Genomic DNA, 25705 nt, shown 5'->3' on the forward strand with positions numbered 1-25705 from the left:
GCCCCTTCCCCACGTCCCTTTCCATTTTTCCTCTCTGCATTTTTTTCTTTTTCCCCCAGACTCTGCGACCTGCTTCCCTCTCCATCTATACCTCCTTTCCCTTCAGCCTATGCAACCGTCTTTTCTCATTTTTCTTTCCCCTGATTTCTTTCCTTGACTCTCTACTCTCGGGGCTCCCCAGATGCCGGGCTCCCCTCTTTCCCCGCCACCCCCCATCTCCTGAGTCTTCCAGCACCGGGGACAGCTCCAGCCCCCGGAACAATGGACCCCACTTTAGGGTTCCTCTATAAATTCTCCATCTTAGTGCTTTGCCCAGCTCCTGACTGGGGAGTAAGATGGGGGAAGGGTTATTATCCACAGGACCAGCTGCTCTTCTGGGGGCGGGAAGGGAGTCAGAGAGGATGGAGATAGAAAGAGGGCGTGGCTCGTGCCTGGATTGTGCGTCCCTCTCCAGGGTAGAGAATTTGTATTCGACCCCTGAGACTGACATCACTGATGTCAGGGGAAAGGAGGTGGGAGTGGGGAGGGGGGTGTGGAGGGGGGAGGTTTTTGTTGAGGAGAGCGCGGCCGGAGAGCAGAGCTCCGGGACCCAGGTGACCGGGAAAGCAGGCAGCCCCAGCGGCGGGAGCAGCCGGCAGCAGCCCAGGCCCGGGGACCGGGGTGGGGGTGGGAGGGGGGCTGAGGGGAGGACCTGAAGGGGGGCGGCAGGGCAAAAGGGACCCCTGGAGCCCTGCCGCCATCAGAGATCAAGCATCTGGCATCAGGGATCTTCGGACCCAGCAGAAGGATCCGCCACAGGGGAGGTGTCCTCCCAGGGAAGCCAACGAGAGATTCACCTGCCCCACATCAGGAGTGGGCCCCCCTCACTGACGCTGCTGGCAACCATAGCAGGCCCCTTAACCCCTCAGTCTCCTCCCCATCACCCTCCTCAGGCCCTTTCCCCGCCTCCAGCTCTCATCTCAACTCCCAGTTCCCAGCCCTCTAAGCCCCAGCACCCCCGGCTACCACCTCACCCTCCAGGTCTTGGCCATACTCACCCCCATCCTGGGACATTTGCCAGATCTCTGGGAGGGAGATCGTTTGTTTGGGCGATGCCCCCTGGTGGCATGACAGCATCTGCCTAGACCCCTGACCCCTAGCACTCAACTCCCTGGGCCTCCTTTGTGTGAAGAGCCGCCCCTCTGCTCAGCAGCGTGGTTGGGGGCCAAAGGGAAAGCCAGCCCCGGCTGGGCCCCCGGGCCCCACCACTTATCTCCTTGCTGGGCAGCTCCCCTTGGCCTTTGGGCCTCTCCCTGCTCCCCTCGGCCCCTCCTCCTGGGCCGCCTCAATGAAGGAGCCGGATGCCATCAAGCTGTTTGTGGGGCAGATCCCGAGGCATCTGGAGGAGAAGGACCTGAAGCCCATCTTCGAACAGTTTGGTCGGATCTTTGAGCTGACTGTCATCAAGGACAAGTACACCGGGCTGCACAAGGGTGAGGGGTCGGGCAGGCTGAAGAGGCTTCGGGGTGGGCTGGGAGGCTGGAGGTAGTTAAGCCAGGCTGGAGGGGTGGAGCGGCTGGGAAGGGCTGATGTGGAAGGAGAAGAGTTCAGGGCTGAGGAAAGTGGATGGAGGAGCTGAAAAAGAACTCAGCTAGAGTGATCAGGAAACCCCGGTGAAGGACTAAGGAGGGCCTCTTTTGGCTGAAGAGTTGTCAAGACGGCTGCAAAGATGTGGATCCCAGACATATGGGGGTGTTGATGTCATGGGATGAACTCAAGAAAGAATGGAGGGACAAGAGAGCTGGTTTGGGAGATAAGCAGCTGGATAGGGGTGTGTGTGTGTGTGCGTGTGCAGCAAGACTGAGAATCTGAGCAGCCTCAGATAATATTGGGATGGGGGTCAGGACACAGGGTCAGGTGTTCAATGTGGAAAGCGTGGAGCTGGACTGGGCAGGGCAGCTCCAGGACTAAAGAGAGCAACAAGGAAGCAGGGCATGAAGGCTGGAGATTGGTAAAGATCTGGAAAGTGTGGGAGGCTTAGAAAGTTAAGAGAGTGAGGGAGAAGGGAGGGTGCTCCTCAGGCCTATCCAAGGGCTGTGCGGCTAAGTGGGGGCTGTCAGGGTCAGCACTTGGAGAGCTGCACGCACCGGGGATCCCAGGGGCCACACTAGCTCCCCCTCCACCTGGCACAGGGAAGAGGCACTTCCGGCTAACTGTTCTTCCCTTCCCTTCTCTATTTCACTCTCCATCCTCCACCTGCCTATGGTGGAGGTGGGGAGAGATGAGGAAATAGGGAAAATGGGAGAAGAGAGGGATGATGGTGATCAAGATGGAGGGAGGTGGAGGTGAGGGAGAGAGGGGAAAGGAGAACAGCTCAGCAGGAGAGAAAGCCACACTACTCTTACTTGTCTGACGGTCACATGGTCCTTCTCTTCCTACACAAAGCCCATCTCCCGACAGCCCAAGTGTCCTCCCTCTCCCATCACCACCAGTATTTAGGCCTCCAGGTGTCTGCCCCACTTCTGGGGCAGAGTGTCTACCCCTTGGAGACACCTCCCTACCCCAGCAGGCAGAAGATGACAAGAAGGGAAAGCTTCCCCAGTCGTCAGTCTTTGGAAGGGAGCCTTTCAGAGAGGGGAGATGGAGGACTCACTCCCCGCCGTGTTTCTCTGCCCCTGCCCCTTCTCAGGATGTGCCTTCCTGACATACTGTGCCCGGGATTCAGCCCTGAAGGCCCAGAGCGCCCTGCACGAACAGAAGACGCTTCCAGGGGTGAGTCCTGCCCTTTGCAGGGCCAGGGGGCTGAGAAGGGCCATAGAAGTGGCAGGAGGCTCACCACCCTCCTGACACTGAGCATATTTTCCACCTCCTCTCATCGCCAGGAAGTCCCCCTCTCTCTCTGTAGCATCCGTCTTTCTTGCTGTAGATGCATGCATTTCTTGTTACCTGGAGAGAAGGAAAGCAGCGATTGGTGGCGTAAACATGACTTTTACCAGGAGCAGATGCAGCCCCTTCCCCACTTCCCAAGCTGCCCATGGGGCAACACTAGAGGGAGGACTCGCTGGTTGGAAGGTGTGGGGAAAATTCTCTGGACACCAAGTGTGGATCAGGGTGAGCAGGGGGCACCCAGGCACTCTTTTGTCACTCTGGAAAGGCAGGCTGGGCGGCTGTGAGATGAGGGAGGAGTGCCTGGAGAACAGGCAGCCGGTGCCGGCTAGATTGGCATCTCGGTGCTGGTTCTTGAGCTCCCATCTCCCTTCTGTCTCCCAGGAAGAGTCCCAGGAACAGAGCCACAGAGCATCAGGGTAGAGCAGGGCCTGGGCAGGCCTGGGCAGGTCTGGGCTGGTAGGCCTGGGAGTAGCAGGCAAGGGCAGGGACAGACATTGTAGAGGATCAGGCCTGATGCCACCAGGTATGCCCAGGGAGGCAGGGGTGGCCTCAGAGGTGGCCCCTGTCCTGCAAGGTCCTATCTCTTTGTGTCTTCTTCTTCCCAGCCAGCCTTGCTGATTGTCCCAAGCCTGGGCTGGCAACTGAGGGCAGGAAGAAAGAACCTTGGACTGTCCCCCTCCCCCGGTCACGGAAACTGGGGGGAAAGGATGCCCCCACTCCCTTTGCTATCTGTCTGCCCTGCCTTCTCCCAGACTGTGAATCCCAGCAAGTGCCTTCCTGAGACCTAACTCCGTCCCCACCTTCAGCAAACATTTGCTCAGCAGGGTCTGGGTGCCAGAGACGCATCTGTCCCGGCCTCTACTCCTTCTCCAACGTGGGAAGTGGAGAATGCTGCTGCTCACCCATCTCTTCCTAAGAGGGAAATAGAAAACACAGATGGGGAAAGGGCAGGTGGGGACCTGGGAAAATTAGAACTGCTACAACCACCCCCAACTTCAAACCCTGCATAGGTCCATGACCCAGCCCTTCCATGGCCTCAAGCTTTGAGTACTGCTAGGAAAGCAAAGCCAACTGCGGCAAATCCACCCAAACCCCCACCCCCACCAACAATCTTATCCCAGTCGGTGTCAAGAATAGCCATTGCCTGTCACAGCCAGAGTTGAGGGCCATGCACGTGTGTGAGCTGCAGGACCCAAGGCGAGCATGTGTTTGTGCACACAGGCATGTGAGCTCTTGACAGGCCAGATGTGTGGGGTTTGGGCACACGTATCCCTGGGAAGCCTGGTCCCCATCCAGTCCCAACTTGCCTTCCCTGCTTTTCTCTGTGGAGGCCCCTCACAAATCAACAGTTTTTATCTCCATCGCCGTTTGTCTTTTTCTGTTGTCTCCCTATCTCAGAGCCCCTGCAGAAAGGAGAGGGGGTCAGAGGAAAAGGTAGATAAAGAGGACTGGAGTGGAGACATGGATGACAGACAGCCTGGGGATGGGCATGAGCCCCAAGGGTCATGTGTACCAGCTGCAGGTGTCCACCCTAGGTCTGTGCCCCTCCAGCTGCCTGGCAGCTCAGGCAGAGCTCCATCCTGGGTGTGGAGAGGCGCCACCTGCCCTTCTTGAGGAAGTCCAGCCCAGGGTGGGGGTGAGGAAGAAGGGTGCCTGGTTAATGATTGTCTAGCCCTGCTCCAGAGCTTCTAGGTGATGCTGAAATCTCCACTTTAGCCCTTGCCCCAGGGGACAGAATCCTGAGGGACCTGACAGAGCTTCCAGTAGGAAATGAGGGTTCCATCCTCCAAGAGGGACCCCCATTCAAGGGGTTTGAAGGAACAGACCCAGGGCAGTTGTGGGAAGCAGATGTCTGTGACCCTTTGTCTTCCCCAAGTCTTCTCCTGCCACCTGCATTCTCCCCTCAGTGTGTGTTTGCACGTGTGTGTGCATGAGTGTGTGTGTGCATGCATGAGTGTGTGTGCATGCAGTGTGTGTGTGTGCATGAGTGTGTGTGTGCATGCATGAGTGTGTGTGCATGCAGAGTGTGTGTGCATGAGTGTGTGTGTGCATGCATGAGTGTGTGTGCATGCAGTGTGTGTGTGTGCATGAGTGTGTGTGCATGCAGTGTGTGTGTGCATGCATGAGTGTGTGTGCAGTGTGTCAGCTCCTGCATAACTGTGTCCTTCCTACTGTTCAATCTCCATGCCTTCCTACTGCAGGTTTTTTAAAAAAATCAGACATTTAGCCCCCTCTCCTTGCTCCCCATCTCTGTCACCCCAAAAATCTAGAAGGTGCTACCATACTAGGGTGATATTTTGGGCTGCAGAGAGAAAGAGAAAGAATGGGGGCTGGGCCTATAGCTGTTGAGCCCCATTTCCTCTTCTCTCCCCTAAGAGTTCCCAGGAGTGGCTCTGCCACAGGTCCCTGAATTTGTCCTCTGAGCAGGGTGTGGCCTCCTGGAGGTGGTGGAGTGGGGGTTGCCCTCTGTCCAGCTCTTCCCCCTTCACCCTGAACCAAAATCCCACTTGGGGGACATGGGCCTTCCCTGTCGGTCTGCAGTCAGGAAGGTGGATTCTGGCCCCACGGAGAGAGCCTATGAGTGGTCTGGGATGCCTGGAACAAGTGTGGAGCCAGGAGTGGCAGGACCCCAGGCTGTACCCTCAAAAGAAGTAGACTTTGTGAGAACTGTGAGGTCTTCTTGGAAGTGGGGTTTTTGCTATTGGCGAGAAAGATGAAGGCCTTAAAAGTGACCGTGGTGGAGGGGCTCCGCTATACTGGGTTGGGGTATAAATAGCCACTCCTTCTTTGGGAGGCCCGAGGGAGGGCTTGTCACCTGGTGGGTAGTAACTAGGGAGGGGAGGCACTGTGCCTGGTTGCCAGGTAAACAGGGCACAGCTGGACTCAGGGGAGGGGACAGGTGTGTCTGAGCTGAGCTAACGAAGCCTGAGCTCCCCACAGGAAGTGCCAGGCCACAAAGAAGGAGGCTGGGAAGGGGACACTGGGGCGCCAAGGGTTCTGTCTGTGAGGGTGTAGGGGGAGCCTACCGTCAGCACGGTCCTTGCTGTGGTCTGTACACTTGTGTGTCTCTTTGTGCGAATCCACATCAGCCGTGGGTATTTCTCGAGATGCTATTTTTGTGCCTGGGAGCCTATGCCAGGAGGGAACTGCATCCTTTCTCTCTGGGTCCCAGGTTCCCATCTCCATCTAGAACAGCAAATCCCCAGGCCTGCTGGGAAGGGGGCTAGCGCCGAGTGTAAGAATCCCCCAACCCTGGTTCTGATTCTACTTCTTTTGAAGTGGGCGTAGGGGTGGGTGCCTGGCTGCGGAGGTGCCTGTGAGGGAATTTCCTGAGTGCTTTGGCTAGAGCACAGGAGAGAAGGAGGTGAAAGCCCATGCACCCCGAGCATCTGCCCCCACAACGCGCTTTGCTTGCGCATGCGCACCCGCACACACATGCCTAAGGAGATTGAGTCTCCGATGGGATAATCCCAGATTGGCGGGTGATAAAGCTGGGGGCAGATTGGCTGGAGGATTTGTGTGACTGTTACCCTCCCTCCTCACCAGCTGCTCTCAGATCCAGAGATTTGGGGGGCGGGGGTGGGGCCCTGGGAAAGGAGTATCAGTTGAGGTGGGGCTTAGGTTTGGTCCGAGGCCGGGAATACCTAACTGGTGGAGTCGGCCAGACTGACTGGCATGATGCGACACCTGGGTGAGAAGGGGCAGGGGCAACTGTGACTTCTGCACTTCTCGGCGCTAAGTGATGCCACACACAGGATCTCCACATGCTGGAGCCTGGAGCTGACCGGAACCTGACTAGACATCGCCTGGCCCACTCCCTTGTTTTACAGATAAGGAAGTTGAGGTCCAGAGGGGACAAGTGGCTTGTCCAAGGTCGCCCAGCTAGTAAGTGGCAAGGCAGGGCTAGTCCTCAAATCCAGGTCTCCTGACTCCCAGTCCAGTGCCTTTCCTGAGGGTACCTCTAGCCTCACCCTCAGAATGTAAATGGATGGTTTAATTTTTCTGGTCACTGGAACTACTGCCCCACCATCAGATGAGTGGGGCAACCAGGTGTGGTTCCAGCTGTCAGAGTCCTCAAGAGCAAAATATTTTCAGACACTAAATACTAAGTCCTTCTCCTCTTTCTCCAGTTCCTATAATACTCCCCACCCTGGTTAAGAAAATCAACCTGCAGGAGTAATTTCCAAGTCCTCTCACCAGACAAGAACATGGAGAGTGGAACTAGGAATTTCTCCATTTCCACTGAAGACTGAACAAAGGGAGATACTGCAGGGGTCGGGGAGAGGTTAGAGCTCTGGAGGACTTCCGTGCACAGGGTAAATTGCGAAGGAGCACGGGACAGCAACTCCTCCTTTAGAGCCCTCCAGGCACCAAGGATTTGCTCTGGAGGAGGGAGGCAGGAGAAGGGATGGGATGGCCCCTGCAGGGCCTGCTCTGCAAGCCTCCCTCCAGAATCAGGAAGGTTTTCTGGGCCCCTCCCCCACCTCCCAGCCCCCACCAAATCCTCCACCCCCAGCATACCCTGTTACCACCCCCCACCCCACTCCTTCTCTGGGTGTGTGGAGCAGCAGAAGTGATGACGTCACCACGGTCGCCAGGGCGACAGGGACGGATAAATCAGGCTGAGTGGGCGGTTGCCATGGTGCGCATTCTCCCGTTGCCACGGAGACTGGGCATCTGCTCCCTTTGTGCTGCCCGAGTGTCTTCCCCCTGGGGTCAAGGGGTATAGGGGGGCAGAAAGAGAGGCAGACACACCTCTAAAGGTCAGAAGGAAGTCTGGGCCTCTGTGGGGTCTCCCTCGGTCTAGAGCCCTCCTTGGGGCTTCTTCAGAGTGGCCTCTGTTGCGCCCACTTTGTAGAATTGAGGCAATTCTTATTAAATAACTCCTTGGTCGGGCTCTCTCTCAGGCCCCGGGTCCTATGCGCAGGCCCCCTTCTCCCACTCAGGACAGCAGCACCCATCCCTGGCCAAGTCATCAGGAGCCCAACCTGCGCCTGGAGCTGTGCCCATGAGCCTCTCACTCTACATCCTCTCTCTCTGTGCCTCTGATCCCCTCAGGCCTTCATCCTGAACAATATTAGGCCCTGTCCCTTCCTTCCCATCAGAAACTTAGAGGGCCTGGGGCTTGCCCCTCTAGTCTCTCTGCAGGGCCTGGCCTGGGAGGGCTCTTGGGTGTTCAGAGGAGGTCCCCAGCAGCTGCCTTCTCTTCTCTCCTTCAGATGAACAGGCCGATCCAGGTCAAGCCAGCCGACAGCGAGAGCCGAGGAGGTAGGTTCTGTGCCTTTGGACTCCGTCCCTCTCCTCCCACCCCCAGGCCCAGAGCCTGGAGTTGTCGAGGGGTAGCCTTTCTTGAGGGAGAAAGCCTGATGATTCTGAAGAGTTCCCAGCTGGTGAGATAGGAGTCAGTGTGGCCAGATGGGGCAAGATCTGGCGGGGGTACAGATGGCAAAACTGAGGCCCAGGGTGGAGTGCGAGTCCCTCAGAGCTGGGATGAGCACGCTCTGCAACTATACCCCATTCCCCAACCATCAGCCCCTACAGCCATTGGACACTAGGGTAGCGGAAGTAGTGTTAGGAGCTCCAGGGAAGGGCAGAAGAAGGGCTGGGAAGGCAGCCAGGAGGCCCTGAACATGCCCTCCTCCTGTGCCCTACCACCCAGAAGACCGGAAGCTCTTTGTGGGGATGCTAGGGAAGCAGCAGACAGATGAGGACGTCCGCAAGATGTTTGAGCCCTTCGGGACCATCGACGAGTGCACTGTGCTCCGGGGGCCAGATGGCACCAGCAAAGGTAGCCCACCCACTTCCCCCTTCCCCACCGGGCCCTTCCCCTTCCTGTTCTGCCCCCAAGGCTCCCTAGGCATCGGGTTCCACCGCAGGGTCCCACGGGGATGGGTGCTCACCCCTCTCTTCCTCCATCTCAACCTCTCCAGGCTGCGCCTTCGTGAAGTTCCAGACCCACGCCGAGGCCCAGGCAGCCATCAACACCCTTCACAGCAGCCGGACCCTGCCAGTGAGCCCCACTCCCCTGCCCCCGGGCCTCTCCTGCCCACCCTGCCCACCTGCCAGGCCCTGGCCCAGAGAAGCAGTCCACTCAGGATGGGCTATTTGAATTTACTGGAAAGGAATGTCCTGGCAGAAGAACCAAACTGCTTAGGGACACCCTCACATTTCAAATGGCACTTCCCCACCTCCCCACTCCTCCCCTATTCCCCATCCACCTTCAGCCAAATTCCCTCACATCCCTCTCCTTCCCCCTCCATTCCCCAGCCCTCCCTTCACCCCCATCTCTTCTCCAGCCTTCCCATATCCCCCTACCCTCATTTGCTGGGGCGCCAGGACACTTGCTTAGAGGCCCCACGTGCACCCCTCTTCCCTGCCCCTGCACAGCAGCATTAGGTCAGTGACCAGTCTAGAGCCAACCTCTAAATTGGAACTGGCTGACTCAGAAGGCTGTGCACTTCCCATAACTCACAGCTCTCCAGCAAAGGCTGGGCAAACATTTCACAGGGACTTGGTGGAGGGGACACAGCATTGGGTAGAGAACTGTGTCCAATGACCCTATGCCCCTTCCAGCTTTGAGATTCTAGGATTCTACCATCGTCATTGCAAATGCTCCAATTTGGTTTTTATTCAGCTCAGACTAGTATTAAGATTTGAGGCACACCATGAGGACTGGGGTGTGGGGGCAGGAGTCGTGGTAAGGCACGCAGGGCAGCCACAAGGGAAGACTAGCCTGAGATTAAACATTTGCTGTGGCGACCCAGGGTGGGGATGATTCCCAGTTCAGAGTCTTCACAGAGAAGCCAATGATGCCCTTTCCATTCCAGTAGGCCTTTCACTTTCCAAGCACGTGCCTTCACATTCCTCATTTTTTCTTCTAGCCTCTTGCACATCCTAGCATAGGGAGAGAGTGGGATTAAAATCTCCCCATCTGTCATACACAAAATGGTGGCCGCCCTCTCAGAGAGGCCAAGCCATGCCATGGGGGTGGAATGGAAACCAGGTCCTGAGGGCTCTGGGGAGGAGAGACCCTGACCCTGCACCTCTGACCTGTGTGTGGGCCCGTGCCCAGGGTGCCTCGTCCAGCCTGGTGGTGAAGTTTGCTGACACCGAGAAGGAGCGAGGTCTTCGCCGCATGCAGCAGGTGGCCACCCAGCTGGGCATGTTCAGCCCCATCGCCCTCCAGTTTGGAGCCTACAGCGCCTACACCCAGGCCGTGAGCACTGCCCCTGATGCCGGGCCAGCCCTCCTGACCCCCTGTATCTTGCCCCCACCCTCCCGATGCCAAGGCCCCGGGCTGGGAGGGAGCCAGGCTGGGGCACAGGGGGCCTGCCCCACTCTCCTCTCCCCTCCCCCCAGCTGATGCAGCAGCAGGCGGCCCTGGTAGCGGCTCACAGTGCCTACCTCAGCCCCATGGCCACCATGGCTGCCGTGCAGATGCAGCACATGGCTGCCATCAATGCCAATGGCCTCATCGCCACCCCCATCACCCCATCCTCAGGTATGGCCTGGGCAAGGCCGGGCAAGGGAACTAAGCATGGTAGGGGTAGGCAGGGGCACAGGGCATCGCTCAGGGAAGCCTCGGGGTCTGGGAGGGACTCAGGAGTCAGAGAGGCCTGCTTCCTCCCCTCTGCCCACAGACTTGCTGACTGGTTCTCTGCCTGTGTGTGTGTCTGCTCCTCTGCTCTCTCCCTGTCGCTTTCTCCTCCCCAGGAACCAGCACCCCTCCTGCCATCGCTGCCACGCCTGTCTCTGCCATTCCGGCTGCCCTGGGCGTCAACGGCTACAGCCCGGTGCCCACCCAGCCCACTGGGCAGCCTGCCCCTGATGCTCTGTATCCCAACGGGGTTCACCCCTACCCAGGTGGGACTCTCTGCCTGCCCACTCCGTCCCAGCAACCATTTAAGCCACCACTCCCATTAGGGAGGCAGGACACACCTTCCCTCCCAGCTTTGGGGGTTACAGGCACTTCCTCCTGCCCTGCCATCCTGGACGGGGATGATCCTTCCTGTTGGGCTCGGCCAGGAAGCTGAGGTGTAGAGTGGTGAAGCTACCTGTCCAGGGTTGCAAGGCAGTCAGACCCAAGTCTTCCTAACGCTGGGCTCTTTCCCCTCTTCCCACTGCTTTGTGCATTTCCACCTTCTCACTTCACACCCCATGCCCAGAGAAGCTCTGCTCCCCATCTGCCTGGCCTCGGCCCAGAGGCCCAGAGAGGCACTGAGGGCCCCCACTGCGTGCCAGGTCCACGCTAATGGTCTGTGCTGCTCTCCCTAGCCCAGAGCCCTGCGGCCCCCGTGGACCCCCTGCAGCAGGCCTACGCGGGGATGCAGCACTACACAGGTGAGGCGCCCTAGCCAGGGCCCCTGCTCAGGTAGGAGAGGCGGCAGGAGGAAAAGAGGCCCAGTAAAAGAGGCCCAGTAACTGGGTCTGGGCTTCTTGGCTCCCTGCCAATCAACCTCTTCAGGCTTTACTGACAAGCCCAACTGTGGGGAGGGGTTTTTAAGGGCAGCACACCCAGGGATCTGAGGCAGCTCCTTCCCTGACCACCTCTCAGCCCTGCAGGTGCCACTGGCCTGGGCTAGGGGAAGGGAGACAGGGTTGGCTGGGAGGGCTCAAGAAGTCAGGGAAGCCCCATCAGCCTCTCTGTTCTCCCCACCCCAGCAGCCTACCCAGCAGCCTACAGCCTGGTTGCACCTGCGTTCCCGCAGCCTCCAGCCCTGGTCGCCCAGCAGCCCCCACCACCGCCTCAACAGCAGCAGCAGCAGCAGCAGCAGCAGCAACAGCAGCAGCAAAGAGAAGGTGCTGGCTGGGGCCTTGGGAGACAGGAATGCCCTTGTTATGGGCTTGGGGACTCCCTATCACCCCGCGCTGAGCCCAGCTCTTGCCCATGTGTCAGGATGAAAGCAAGTGGGGAGGGGGTGGCTGGAGACTTCGCCCACACTGTCGAGGACTGGGACTGGAGGGCCCTCCCAGAATCTGCTTTCCCTGGGACATTTGCTCCTGGAGTGTGTGCCTCCCGGTCACTGAGCTCTTTCTTCTGTCTCTGCCGCCACCCAGGCCCTGATGGCTGCAACATCTTCATCTACCACCTGCCCCAGGAGTTCACTGACTCAGAGATCCTCCAGATGTTTGTCCCCTTTGGCCATGTCATCTCAGCCAAAGTCTTTGTTGACCGGGCCACCAATCAAAGCAAATGTTTTGGTAAGAATATGATATGGCACAGTTTTTGCCATACTCCAAATCAGGACAAGGTCTAATATATTTGAAGGCATTTATGGTCACAGTGGACCCAGTATTTGAAATACTGATTATCCAAGAGTACAAAAGAGCCATTTTGACACACCCAACATGCACACCCAGCTGCTGCCTGGGCCCATCTCTTCTTCCTTCAGCATTTCTCTTAAAAACTGGCCAAATTCATGTCCCATGAGGTCTGAAATAGGCTTATGGTCTGGGGATGTTTGGTTTGCAAAAGGTGGGCTTGGGGAGTCGGTTTTAGCTGCCTTCACATCTTTGAAAGGCTTCCTCAGGGGAGAAAGGGAATGTTCTTCTCTGCTTCAGAAGCCATTTAGGGTCTGGAAGTGGCCGTTTTCAAAGGGCAGGCTCAGAGCTATCCAGGCAGAGGAAGGGGTCACCGGCACAGAATGCTGGGAAGAACATGGTAGTTTGAGTGGCTGGACTGGATTCATCCATTCAACCCATCAATCAACAAATTCCTACGGAATGCTGCTATGTGGCAGGCAGCTTTCTAGGCATTTGGGACACTTGGGAGACACAGGGTAGTGCCAGAGGTCTCCTAAGCACAGAAGAGCTAGGTGGGGCTGGGCCGGGCCTTATGCCCCTCTCACCCCAGGCTTTGTGAGTTTCGACAATCCGGCCAGTGCCCAGGCTGCCATCCAGGCCATGAATGGCTTCCAGATCGGCATGAAGCGCCTCAAAGTCCAGCTAAAGCGGCCTAAGGATGCCAACCGGCCCTACTGAGGGTCCCCAGGTGGGTCCCGCTCCTCTGTTGTGGCCTCCCTCCCCAGCTTCACACACTGCAGCCAGGGCCCTCGATTGGACTGCACCCCCCACCCCTGTCCTCCACCACCCTCAGGGATGCCCACCCCCCCCTTGACCCTGGGCACTTGAAGCAGGGGACTGGGGCAGCTCCCTCAGCTGTTTTTCAATAATCTGAGTCACTCTCTCTCTCTCTCTCTCTCACACACACCCTCTGTGACCCCAGAAAGAGCCAAGTCTTTGTATATATGTGTCCACTCCCTGGACCTTCCACAATATCTGGTCTCGTTTGTCTGGTCAGTGTCCGTGTCTGTGTGTGTCTCTTTCTGGTTTTCCTTCGGGTTAGAGTGGAATTAGGGGAATAGGACTGGAGGATTAAGGGGTTGGCTGAGGGTGCCAGAGGGCCCTAGAATCCTTGGCTCCTAGAATCTCTGTTGTGCTGAGAAGTGAGGACATCAGCCCTGGTTTCCCTGGACTTCAGGTGATTTTTCCCATGTAGCAGCAGACCCATGGGGCAGCAGAGTGCACAGGACAGACTGGGGGAGCCCATTTCCAGGCCTCTTGGGAGTTGCTCTGGTTTAGGTGGAAGAGGTTGAAATGTCGCACCGCCTGTGAAGTTTATTTGTCAGGTCCCCTCCACCCCATTGCTGGCCACCACCTCAACCTCACGGCCACAGAGCTGTGAGCCTTGGTTACTTTCGCACTGTTTAATCTCCTTTGGACCAAACCCTTGAGAAAACACAACCCAAGAAAAATACCCACATTTTCTGTTTCTCCCCTTTCCCCCCAATCCTGGCTGCTTAACTCCCCCCACCCTGGGGGCCCCCCCAGCCCAGGGCCCGTGTCCATTGTCGGCCGAAGCCCCCATCCCCGGACCCCTGCTCCGGGCCCCTGTAAGTTGCATGGAACGAGCGTGTTGTCTTTGGAGCCGATTGTTTGTTCTTTGGGGAGGGGCCGCGGAGGGAAGCACCCCCAAGCCCAAGGTCAGGGCCGGGGGCAGCTCGCGGGACGTGCTTGGTCTACAGTGGTTGGTGACTGTGGTCTGTGTTCTGTGCATTTCTCTCTTGCTTTCTGTGTTCCTTTCCAAAAAGGAATGAGAGCACTAACTGGGGGCCGGGGGTGGTCTCACCCCATGAGACTCCATCCCTGAGCCGTGACCTGGGCTCTGCCCTGGCCTTCTCTGTGGATGTTCCCTTTCTTTTTCCAGGTGTCTATCTCTTACACGCACCCCCTTCTCTGTCTCTCTCTCCATTTCTCTGCCTGCCTGTCTGTTGTCATCTCTTTGCCTCTCTCCCCCTCCAGTCTTTATTTTTCTCATGGGCTGTTTGACTATTTCCTTCCTAATACCGTTTGGTTTCCTGTATGGTTCGCCCCCTCCCTCCTGTCTCCTCTATCCCTGCTCTCATGGCTGGGGGGTGGGGGCAGATGGGTCCGTTTGGACTGAGGCCTGATGATCTGCCTTCCTCAGGCAGCCCCATCCTAGAAGCTGTCACTCACCCCAGCCCCCTCCCCTCCCCCAGAGCCCGTGATCCGCATCGGCGGTCTCTTCCCCATGCTTCACCCATGTTTCTTCCTTCACAGGTCTGGAGATCCCAGAGGAAGGGGCGCCTCACACCCTCTTCCGACTGGCCCTGGCCCTCTCTGCACACCTGCCCTGGGCCTTGACTGGGTTCTGGGGCAAACGCTGCTTCGTGGCCCCAGGGGGCACAAGACACCGGCCCCTCCCACCCCCCTGCCTCTCTGAAGGGCCGTGGCTACGCTTCCCTGGATCCAAGGGCCCATTTCCTCCTAGATGCCCTTTTGGCCTTTGTGAGGGAGCGAGGAACAGGCTCGAAGGTTCCGGGGTATCTGCCTTCTGCTGGGCTCCTGTGACAGGCCTTCTGTGCCCAGCGTTTGTACTTGCCTCCCCCACCAGTGGGCCTGTTCTACCCGTGCAGGCCCCAGGAGAGCCGCAGGGGCCTGCCACACACTCCCAGCGCACCCTCACCCCAGCCTCTTCCCCACATTAGGGGTTTCTTGGAAGCTGGCTCTCACTCCCCTCCACCCTCAGCTAGAGGTAGGATATCCCTGACTCCTGGGCTCCCAGCCCTAAAACTCACTGCCTCCCCCAAGGGCCCCCTCTTAGGAGGGTGTGGGGGAGCCCTGAGGGCTGCCTCTCTGCCAGTCAGCCACAGAGACCCTCCTCCTTTCACGAGGAAAAGACCTTCCCCTGAACCCCTAAAAATGTTTACAGTCTCTGCTGGTTCCCTCCGTGTAAATACCACTACCACCCGTGCGTTATCCAGCCCGCCCGGCCTGGCCCGGACGCTGCCATCTCTCTTTCTGGGAGTTTAGACAATGTTGCCCTTGGATTTTTTTCTCTCTCTTAATTTCTCCCTTTGCTTTGGGGGGTAATTGGGTATTGGGAGGAGGGGTGTGGGGAGGGGTCAAGGGGTTTATTACCTGATCATTTTCTTTAGGAAGAGGTTTTAGGGAAAAGAAAATGGGGTGGGGGTGGGGGTGGTAAGGGGAGACCGGGGAGTCAGTTTCAGACAGTTCTCTATGCTTAACTTATTTATTTATTGCATTTTACTTTTAAAGAGTTGGTCTTTTCTGTCTAAATAAAGAAAAAAGTTTAAAAGCATCAAATAAGAGTCTTGGAAGGTTGAGGGTAGGGGATTGTTCCCTGCCCACACTGGGAAGGGGGAGGGAGGTAGAGAATGAGGTTTGAGAGAAAATCCCATCAGGGAAGGCCAGGCCCTTGCTTTTGAGCAGCATCCAGGCCTTGTTCATGGCTTCATGATCCTGTCCTTCAGCCCTTCTTTGGAGCTTAATTCTGGAATGTCCTGCAGAGTTGGGCACAAGGAGATCTCCCCTGTCGGGGGCTCTCCCCTGTATCCAGCTCTGTCCCTCTGAAGGCTGAGGACTTGCAGTCTCACATTTGGACCTCCATTTCTGCACAGAGGCCAGTGTGGATACTGGGAGCCAGTTGTGACACCACCATTTACTAACCACTGCTCCATATGTGATTCTGTTCCAAGTCCTTATTGTGCATTTCCTCATTTTACCTCCTAACAACCTTGTGAGGCAGGATATAGTTTATTTATTTTACTTATTTATTTTGAGACAGGGTCTCGCTCTGTCACTCAAGCTGGAGTGCGATGGTGAGATCATAGCTCACTGCAACACTGAACTGGTTCAGGGGATCCTCCTGCCTCAGCCTCCCAAGTAGTTACGACTATAAGCGGCTACACCACCACACCCAGCTCATTTTTAAAAATCGTTTTTTTTTTTTGTAGACAGGGTCTTGCTATGTTGCCCAGGCTGGTCTCAAACCCCTGGGCTCAAGCAAACCTCCAGCCCTGGCCTCCCAAAGTGCTCAGATTACAGACATGAGCCACCACACCCAGCCTAGGTAGGATATAATTTTATAGATGGGAAAAAGAGGCTTGGAAGGTTAACTAACTTCCCTGGAGTCACAAAGCCAGTAAGGCATGGCTGTAGGAGTTGAACCCAGTTTGTCAGACTCCAAAGCCCATGATGTTCTCTTCTTACCTGTTCTTTGACCTGAGGCAAAGATCCCAAGAAGTAGCAAGCAGGCTTAGGAGTGAGTCCTTCAGGTAGAGGGTGGACTGCATAAGCCCTAAGTCCCTCCACTTCCTAGATTCTTCTCTGTGAGCTGCTTTAGGGCAGGCTCAGGATCACACAGGTGTCTTCTTTGACTTCATAGAACATGTGCTTCTAGGCTGCTACCCCACCCTCAGTATGTCCCTTCTTATAAACTTGCTCAACTTCCAGCTCTGATCTGGCCTCAGGTCAGAGCTCTGTGAAGGCACAACAGTAAATCCCAACTCACCCCCAGATCCCTGCCCTGTACTTCTGCTTCTCTTCATAGACCTCAAACTAAGAATAGTTAAAAAGAGAAGCAAAATGCGAAGTGCTATGCAGATATATATGTGGACGTTGTTTTAGGGGGAAAAAAGTGTCTCTTGGATTGGTAAAGATCAGAAATGGGACCTTACAAAGAAGAAGAATCCAGCCAGTATTCTTAGCCAAGTAGACAGCATCTGAAATCTCAACAACACAGAGCTGTAAGTGTGTGTGGGTGTGCTCAGAGATGAGAAAAAGCCTGTGTAGCAAGGGGGACAGGAGTCAGCATTTAATATCTACAAATTTCCCCATGAGCTGCCTCAACTTCAGGGCAGTTTCTAAGTCAGTATAGAAAGACAGAAGGTGGGTTTTAGACCAAAGGGCATCTCCCAGAGTGATTCACTGACTCAGCGGTTCTCTCCTGGGGGGTGAGGGTGGCAACAGGACTGAGAAGCTGCCTCCTTCTTGGCCTCTTCCCAGACCTCAGGCAGCGTCTCGGTGTGGCAGCCCCTGCTGCAACATCAATGGCTACTTTTATTGTCTGTTTCTTCTTCTAAAATAATCAAGTTATGTTCAAACGTTAATGGCAGCATAAAGGGAAGAGAAGGAAAATAACTTCTTGAGCTAGAAGAGTGGAGCTGACATGTTAATAGCAGGGACAGAGGGGAGCCTTTTAGTTGTAGAAATGAAAGCAGACATTTAGAAAAATATCCTCAGTTAGGGAGATTAAGGTGATGAGACAATGGCTGGGGAAAAAAATAGTCCTAAATAATTCCTTCCACGTGTCCCATCTTCTTTCCATATTTTTAAAGCTTTGGAAAGCATAAACGTAATGCAAAGTGTCTCTATTTCCTCGGGTTGGACTCTGCTGGCCTGAGAGCCAGCCTCTCTGACTTTCAGTGTTTCCTTTGTCTTTTAATTCTCCTGCTAAAATTTCAAAGCCTTTCACAGCCTTGACTTCAGGTATTTGTGACTGAAGCAATTCCCACTCATGGCCAAGCCCCATTCTCTTCTCCAAATCTGGTAACTTGAACAGCCCTGATCCAAGCCCCTGGTCCTAATAAGACCCTTGTTCTCTGGCCCCTCTTTCAGTCTATTTCACAGAGCAGTCAGCTTCTTCTTGCTCCTCATAAACTTGGTTTCCCTCCAATATATTGCATCCTCTCACCTGCCTGATGAAAACCAAGTCCCAGTGATACGTTTCTAGCCTAATTTTTGTCCTGAACTCAATTTTGGTATTACCTTTTCTCCCTCAGTCTTCATCATTAGTAAGCAGCACCACTAGGTACCTACTCAAGCCAAAACTTGGATTACACCCTTTCTCTCATGTCTCCTCCCCAATCCAACTGCAAAGCCCTACTAAGTCTACCTCTAAAGTATTCAGCTGATTTACTTACTCATGTCTCTGCATCTCCACAGCCATCAACACTGTCCACGTCACATTGCTCTCATCTGTCTCCATGTTTCTTCTCCTGCTCTCCTACAATTTGTTCTCCCAAGAAGCCAAGAGTCATCTTTTAAAAGTTAATTCACCAACATTTACTACCTAGTCTGCTTTTGTCCAGCACTGTATCCTGGTCACCCTAAACAGTGCCCCAAACATTAGACATTGCTTAGTAAATAAGAAATGACTGTTGGACATCTATACTGGATTTCCCATCCGTATCTAAATCATCATAGGGCCAATGCTAAAACTTTCTCCCATAAAGTGCCAACTCATATATTTCTATTTTCTAGTCACATAGACAGAAAACCTCAAGAGTTTTTAGTACTTTCACATAAACTCAATGGTATTAAATCATTTAAGATTTCACTTCCACAGACTTTCTCATATCATTTCCCTCTTTTCAATTATCACTGCCTACACTTATTAACTGACTAATCATAGCAATTTCCTAATTGGTCCTTCTGTCTATGTTCTGAAGCATCAATCTTTCTAAAACTGCAGCTAATAAAAAACAAAACTTCTCTGCTGCTGTTTTTTGTTGTTTTTCATAGAACACCTCAGCCTGGTATTCAAGGCTCTTCGAAGTCTTACTTTCCACTTCATTCCCACACATACCCAAATAGAACTATTCATTGTTCTCTAGGCAAGTTTGGTCCCTTTTCTCCCATGTCTTTTCATTCCCAGTTACTACAGTGTCTGGCAAATAATGGCTCAATAAATGTTTGTTGAATGCCTTCTTGTTGAAATCCTTCTCACACTAAAACAGTTCAGCTTAAACACTACTTTCTTCATGAAAATCTTAACGGCCCTCATCCACAGGTCTTTCTCCTTCCTTTTCTAGTCCTTATGGCACTTAAACCTTTCACTGCTGTGTATCATGGCCATGCGTAGGTGTCTCATTCTTCTGTGAGCCTGTAAGCTGGCAGAAATGTTTCTTTCTTTGCTTTTGTGTCTGTTGCAGTATCTCAATCTCCCCACCCCACCCCCAACAGCAGATACCTAATAAATGTTTGACTTTAACCACTGTAACTCTAATTCTGGAATTCCACTTTGTTCTTCTTTATGGATTCTTTGCTTAGGAAAGGTAACATTTCCCCCCTCCATTAGCACAGTAGTGTTTCTTAGATTTTAAATATCCAAAGCTAATGGGTGGGTGAATGAATGAGCCCCTGAACAATGTCTCTTCCCAAACTGACAAACAAAATGTCACAATGGTTCTTGGTCTTATGGTCATCAGTTAGGGAACAAAAGCGTGTGGCCGGAAGTTGTAAAAATAATAATAAATGAAGCTTTATAAAAAAATTAAAATGTCTCACCCACCACAAATGCTGAGCTTTTCAGACCAGAGTCAGCTCATAAACAAATGTGCAGAGAGGAACAGGTACTCTTGAGAGAAGGTAATTAGGCCCCAGCCCCTCAGATGCCTCTGCAAAAGCAAAAGGCAGTAGGACCACCCTTCTTCTCAGGAGTGTGGGAGCAGGGGAGAGTAAGGCTACCCACAGTGCCTTGTTTTGTGCTGGACGTTCAATAGTCATAATGTGTTCCTTTCAGTCCAGATCCCAAAGAGAAAAACTTTCCCGATTTACCTGAAAAAGAATATACCTGTTGCTGGGGGTGGAGAGGAGGGGCCATTGCTAAGATCTGTACCAAAGGCTCTGCCAGGCTCTATCTGCATGGCAGAGAAAGGAATCCTGTGAATCTTCAAAGGATTTTTGTGCAAGCTTGCAGATGGGAGGGGTAAGCTCAATCACCTCTGAGATCTGAAGGAGAAGAAGGAATTTTCAAAGGAGCCACTGGGAAGAGAACTGCAAACCAAGGGCCTCCTGTGGCTTCTTTCCTCACCCTTCTCCATTCCCTGAACTCAAAAAACTGCCCTACTAGTTACCTGGGAAAACTGATTAGATGTTTCTTCTTCTTTTCAGACTGACCACTCTGACTCAAATCTCAAAGGTCCCTGTTCACTTCTTCCCACACAACCCAAAGGATTCGTAGTCTAGGAAACCAAAGAAGTGTTTGATCAATAAATCAATTTATTTAAAAGAATATGTTACAATTAATTACACTAAGTGACATTACCAAACAATTTTAGAGTGGTTAGCTCTAGAACAAGGAATGAAAGAAACACTGTTAGCCATTATTGTGTCTGTGTATTTTCTCTTCACATTTCTTAAATCACAAATAAAAAATACAAGATACTGCAGTGAAAATACAATTAGAGTTTCTCTGAAATAAATTAAATGTGCATGGCCTGGGAAAAACTGAAGCCCAGCTCACTGGCTTAAAAGGGGGTCATGATATAAAATTAATGTCCAAGTTAGCAGGCGGCCAAGTGCCCCCACCCCGTATCACTCCCCTCTTTGATTCTATTCCTTACCACAGCCCTGATCTTCCCACATACCCTAGATTATTGCTGAGGAGTGAGCTGATGCTGTCCTGGCAGCAATGAGGCCTGGCGTGATGTGCTCAGGTTTAGGGGAACAGGAAGTCAAGAGGTGGACCTGGAAGATGGGGAGCTAGAGAAGCATACCCACTACCTCTCTTCTCCCTCCCTCTGAGTGTTCTATCACATCATCCTCCAAAAGGAAGCTACTGTGACACAATGAAGCTGGTGAAGAAACAGCAGTATGCTGGGGTCAACAGATGAAAGAGCTTCTACTGCTGAATGAATCTAGCCAAACAGTATGATGGTGAGAAGGGAGAGCACAGCAGTCCCTCCTGGTCTGGAAAATTCAGGTCAACTAGGATGCAGTCCCCTTCAAGAAAACTACCTCCTAGGAGCCCAGCCCAGAAGTTGGCAAATTCTGAGATAGGAGAGAGTGTCATCTCCTGTCAGTGCCCTATTTTGCTGCTCCAAGTGCTGGGTTTGGAGCTACAGGAAGGGACAACCCAAAGCTACTGGCCTGGGTAACTAAAGGATGAAACTAAATGGGCCAGGCATGAGGATGTTGGAATATTTATTTAATTCCTCCCTGAGAGCTCGGTCCAGGCCTAGGAGCTGCCCTGAGCACGCACATATCTGTACCTGTGTTTAGGCCTAGGGTAAGGACAGGGCAGAAAAATGGAGAATAGAATAAACATATAAAGAGCAGAGGGCCCAAAGCATGGCCCAAGGGAACCTTTCTGCAGGGACAGGTTTCTCAGGGTCTACATTTTCTCCTGGGCCATAAAAAGCTCTGAGCTTCTACCCCAGACGATAGAAACCAAGTGTGGAGGAAGGCCAGTGAGAGACCAGGAGGATCCTGCTGGTTCTGCTGGGATGAAGGTGGGGGCACTGGGAGACCCCCTCTTTCCAGGGACAAATTGCAAAAGAAGTCTGGGTAGAAGCCTCCCTGGGCAGAAGCTGGGACTAAGAAGAACAGTAGGGATTACAGAAAGGAAGTGCAGAGGAAGGGGAGAGAGAAGAGTCACAACTAACACTGCTTCATGCAAAGAAGGGCTTGATCCTATGGGATCCACACAGCCACAGGGAACCCGCCTCCATCACCCAAGACCGTGCATGGGTGGAAGAGAAGAAGGCGCTGTCCTTTGGGGTGCCCTCCTTCCCCACCTCCTTGCTGCAGCTGGGTGCTTTGTTACTGGGACACTTTCAAGAAGGGCTGTTCCTAAATAAATTCTGCCAACAGGCCAACTACCTATAGGGCCCTCACCTAATCTCCAAAGCACCAAGTGAATGCTATGCCAGAAAGGGAACATAACACCAGCTACCCATTCTAAGGGGCCTCCAAATCCCTATGTCTCATGTCTGAAGGTCAGCATTCAAGCTGTCGCATGGAATCCCAGCTCTGTTCATTACTGTCCCACTCTGAGCAAGTAGGGACAAATTGCTATTTTTACAGTTTGAACAAAGCTGGTGCCAAGTCTCTTTAGCATCTAGGAGTGGGAAATCAACATGTCTTCTTTTCAGGGTCCTTTGGCTCATTTTAAATTCATTTAAACCAAAAGAAGTTAGTTCTGTGTCAAAGTCTTCAAATTAGGGATCCCTCTGCAACTTTACACATTCAGCATTCTTACGTTTTGTACTCTGTGATTCCACCTAGATTTGGAGAAGGTGAGGGAGGAAAGGCTGTCCTCTTTGATCCCATACCATGCAGGGACAAACGGCTGCCAGGATAACAAAATAAGAAAGAAAGAAAGAAAGAAAAGTGGGCCAGTCACAGTGGCTCACTCCTGTAATCCTAGCACTTTGGGAGGCCGAGGTGGGCAGATTACTTGAGGTCAGGAGTTCAAAACCAACCTGGCCATCATGGTGAAACCCCGCCCTACCAAAAATACAAAAAATTAGTGGGGCGTGGTGGTGTACACCTGTAATCCCAGTACTTGGGAGGCTGAGGCAGGAGAACCGCTTGAACCCAAGAGGCGGAGGGTGCCGTGAGCCGAGATCGTGCCACTGCACTCCAACCTGGGCGACAGAGCAAGACTCTGGAAAAAAAAAAACAAAAAACAGAAAACAAAAAAAAAAGGAAGAAAGGAAGGAAGGGGAAAGAAAAGTGGCCTCACAATGATTTGCAACAAGAAATTACAAAAAAGAGATGAAAGAAGGAAAGAAAAAGAAGGAAAGCAAAAGAAAGAGAAAGAAAGAAAGAAAGAAAGAAAGAAAGAAAGAAAGAGTGGCCTCACAATGATTTGCAAAAACAAATTACAAAAAAGAGACTTTCCAGCCACCCCCCTACACTGTTTAGTGGAGTTGACTACAACCAATTATGACTGTCTCCCAGTTAGAGCAAAAGATGCCATCCTAGGAAGGTTTTTGTTTAGAAAGGGGAGAAGGGAAAAAGAAAAGGCTCAAAGATGTGTTTTAGTTGCATCTGAGCCTGACTTGGTGCTTCTTATGCATTATTTACAGAGCTTAGGGGCTGGGAATATCGTCCTACCCCAATTAGCCCTGGCTTCTGATCCTGGGATGCAGCTCTTAAGTCTCAAAGGGTCTAGCTGCAAGATCAGATGAGGAGCTCTTTAAGGGACAGAAAGCAGTAAGGTTTTCCTTCAGTCTCCTTTCAATTAAAACTGGGGAGATCCAATCTAATCAACCGTATTCCTACTACTCCTTCCTGGGTCCTCAGCTGGCTTGGATGGGGCTATTGTTTGGTTGGCACAGACCACTGACCCACTGCAAGTTTCCCCAAGGCCTTGAAGATACTATTGGATCCCTTCCCATCACTGCTGTTTAAGGAAGTCACAGAGAATGCCGTAGTTATGGGTGGTTATTGGTCAGGAATGGAGGAGGTAAAACCTCATGTACATAGGGCATTGCTTGCTTTCTTTCCTCTATGTAAGTCCAACCTGTGTGCCTAAGGTATCAGCTTAACTCTGGTCCCGAGTACTATCCCTGCTGCAAAAAAGGCAGGGAAGGACACAGTGGCTCATGCCTGTAATCCCAGCACTTTGGGAGGCTGAGACAAGAGGATCACCTGAGGCCAGGAGTTTGAGACCCGCCTGGGCAACATAGTGAGACCCTGTCTCTACAAAAAAATTTTAAGAAGAATTAGCCAGGTGTGGTGGTGCACACCTGTAGTCCCAGCTACTCAGGAGGGTGAGGCAGAAGGATCACCTGAGCCCAGGAATTCAAGGTAACAGTGAGCTATGTTCATGCTACCACACTCCAGTCTGGGCGACAGAGTAAGACCCTGTCTCAGAAGAAAAAAAAAAAAAAAAAAGAAGGCAAGGAAAACAGGAAATTACTACCATGAAGTATTTCAGGTTCAGGTTCCCATGGCATCAACCTCCTGAGCCCACCCGCAACTCCACTCAGGGCCGGTTGAGGGAAAGCATACCGAGGCTCTAGGAAAGCAGGATGGAGGTGCAGAATGTGGCTAGAAAGCCAGGAGTGAGAGAAACAGATGGATCAAAAAAACTGTCACAGAATCAAGAGACCATACCAGGACTTCAGGCTCTCCCTGCAGAACTACAGCCTGTTAACCTTGAGAAACACACCTCTTTCTCCTCCCCAACACCCTCTTGGAAGATAAAGAAACTACACTCCTTGTTCCCAGACTCTATGGCAACCCATGAGCCGGAATCTATACTCAATACAAAAAAAGGGGCAAAAATCCAAGCAGGTTGTAAACTTTTCAAGTCCTTCATGAGGAGAGGTATTTTTCCCTGTAAAATGCTTTTTTTTTTCCTTTTTAAAGTTTGTTTCAAAAGAAAGAGAGCACAAGAGAGGTCATGGATTCTAGTGAAAGGTGTGTAAAAACACAAGCTAAAAAAGGTACTGCCATCAATATGAAATTTAAAAAGAAATATATATATGTATATACGTGCAGCTAATTTGTGTATATATAATTTTTACATACATACATATATATGTCTGAACAGTGCAAATGGATGAAGTTCATAGTTCCAGTTTTAAAAATATAGTACAAGGAGAGGCTGTTGGTATGAGGCCCAGGTGAAAGGACAAAGATACCTTTGGCAAGTTGGTTGGGCTTATTTCTTTTCCTGTCTTAACTCAGTTGACTTCTGGTGCTGACCGATCTGCTGTTCACTACCACCTCAATTCCAGAGACACGAAATTCAGAGGGGGTTATTAATAATATTTAGTTTAGGGCTTTTGAATATAACGACTTTAACTTTTTCTCTTCTTTTGTGTTAATGGTTACTCTGTCTGAAATAGGACATGAAAGGAGTAAGAGGATGGGGGTGAAGGGAAGGGAAGGGAAGGGGATAAGGAAAGGCTAGGTGGCCACATCTCTCTGCTGTGACCTCGCCATCTGGAAAATGTTCTGAAAGGAAAAAAAAAAAAAAAGAGTTATTGGGAAGCCACATCTCCTCTTATCTGGAGACAACTCCTCAAACAGAAGCTAAAAAGGTATGCCTGGATGACTCAATCTGATTGGCCGCATCTTTCCTGATATAACTTCTCATCTAGAATCATAGCCTTTTAGAGCCGGAAGGGACCTTGGATATTAATTATGTGGTTCAGTCTTCCTGTTTCACAGAAAAGAAAACTGAGAGCTAGGGAAGCTGATTTACCCAAAATTACACAGAGGAAAAAAAAAGCCAGGAGAAAACCCAGATAAAATTCCCAGAGCCCAGTGTTCTTTCTACTGTACTAAGAATATAAATTTTCATGTTCTTGACTTGACCTCCTGATTCTTTCAAAGATTTTCTTTGAGAATAAGTAACTAATTATTCAGAATCTTCCCAATTCTGTTCCAGCACTGGCACATACAGACAGCAGTAAAGCAACAGCCAACACCTTCCCTCACACACACATTCTTGGTTCGCCTAGAAAGACTGCCAGGACTCATCCAGTCAAGACGGCTACAACTGAGGACAGCTTCCCCTGTGGGTCACGAACAACATGGAGGGTGATCTGATTTAAAAAACTGGCAGAGGAGGGTCCATGAAGTCATGAGAGATGGAAGAGCCTGTAGCCAATGTCCACCCTCTAGATAAGGGAAGAAGCAGGGCTTTTTTGCACAGCCCGTTCACCATCCAGAGGCCAACCTTGCTGGAAGAATGTCCTGGCTCACATGAGATAATCGGTCTCTAACTAATATTCCTAGAAAGACAGAGATGGAGGTGAGGGTCCCAGGTATT

At 52.4% G+C, this 25705-nt stretch overlaps 2 protein-coding genes across 14 annotated transcripts in view; one reads left to right on the forward strand and one right to left on the reverse strand.

Moving 5' to 3' along the window:
• The first annotated feature begins 512 nt into the window (after window positions 1–512).
• CELF3 (CUGBP Elav-like family member 3) lies at window positions 513–22770 on the forward strand. 10 transcript variants are annotated; one of them, XM_054473969.2, is made up of 14 exons: window positions 513–593; window positions 1367–1472; window positions 2669–2751; window positions 8088–8136; window positions 8528–8656; window positions 8799–8878; window positions 9941–10084; window positions 10228–10369; window positions 10582–10731; window positions 11143–11208; window positions 11530–11667; window positions 11926–12069; window positions 12722–12859; window positions 14449–22770. In XM_054473969.2, exons 4-13 carry the CDS (start codon window positions 8088–8090, stop codon window positions 12847–12849), a joined length of 1170 nt encoding a protein of 389 aa, XP_054329944.1. In that variant the 5' UTR covers window positions 513–593; window positions 1367–1472; window positions 2669–2751; the 3' UTR covers window positions 12850–12859; window positions 14449–22770. The 10 variants fall into 10 exon arrangements, with proteins under 10 accessions (XP_054329944.1, XP_054329946.1, XP_054330017.1 ...); XM_054473971.2 differs by having other exon boundaries at window positions 8531–8656; XM_054474042.2 differs by lacking the exon at window positions 513–593 and having other exon boundaries at window positions 656–1472.
• The window catches only part of SNX27 (sorting nexin 27), a 92640-nt gene continuing 87110 nt past the window's right edge, over window positions 20176–25705 (reverse strand). For 2 of the 4 annotated variants that reach the window (XM_054474055.2, XM_054474057.2), the window contains exon 12: window positions 20176–24885. In XM_054474055.2, the coding sequence (XP_054330030.1) occupies window positions 24838–24885 (48 nt within the window). In that variant the 3' untranslated portion in view covers window positions 20176–24837. Of the gene's footprint in view, window positions 25668–25705 lie in introns of all 4 variants that reach the window. The other 2 variants (XM_054474056.2, XM_063650934.1) reach the window with 1 other exon arrangement.

The sequence above is a fragment of the Pongo pygmaeus genome, chromosome 1 (assembly GCF_028885625.2).
Source record: "Pongo pygmaeus isolate AG05252 chromosome 1, NHGRI_mPonPyg2-v2.0_pri, whole genome shotgun sequence".
Lineage (NCBI taxonomy): Eukaryota > Metazoa > Chordata > Mammalia > Primates > Hominidae > Pongo > Pongo pygmaeus.

Excerpts from the sequence above, each read along its gene's own strand:
- CELF3 (XM_054474042.2), top strand. The coding sequence starts at position 1,328 with ATGAAGGAGCCGGATGCCATCAAGCTGTTTGTGGGGCAGATCCCGAGG. Across the intron at positions 2,752-8,087 it reads AACAGAAGACGCTTCCAGGG|ATGAACAGGCCGATCCAGGT; the intron begins GTGAGTCCTGCC and ends TCTCTCCTTCAG. Across the intron at positions 8,137-8,527 it reads CGACAGCGAGAGCCGAGGAG|AAGACCGGAAGCTCTTTGTG; the intron begins GTAGGTTCTGTG and ends CCTACCACCCAG.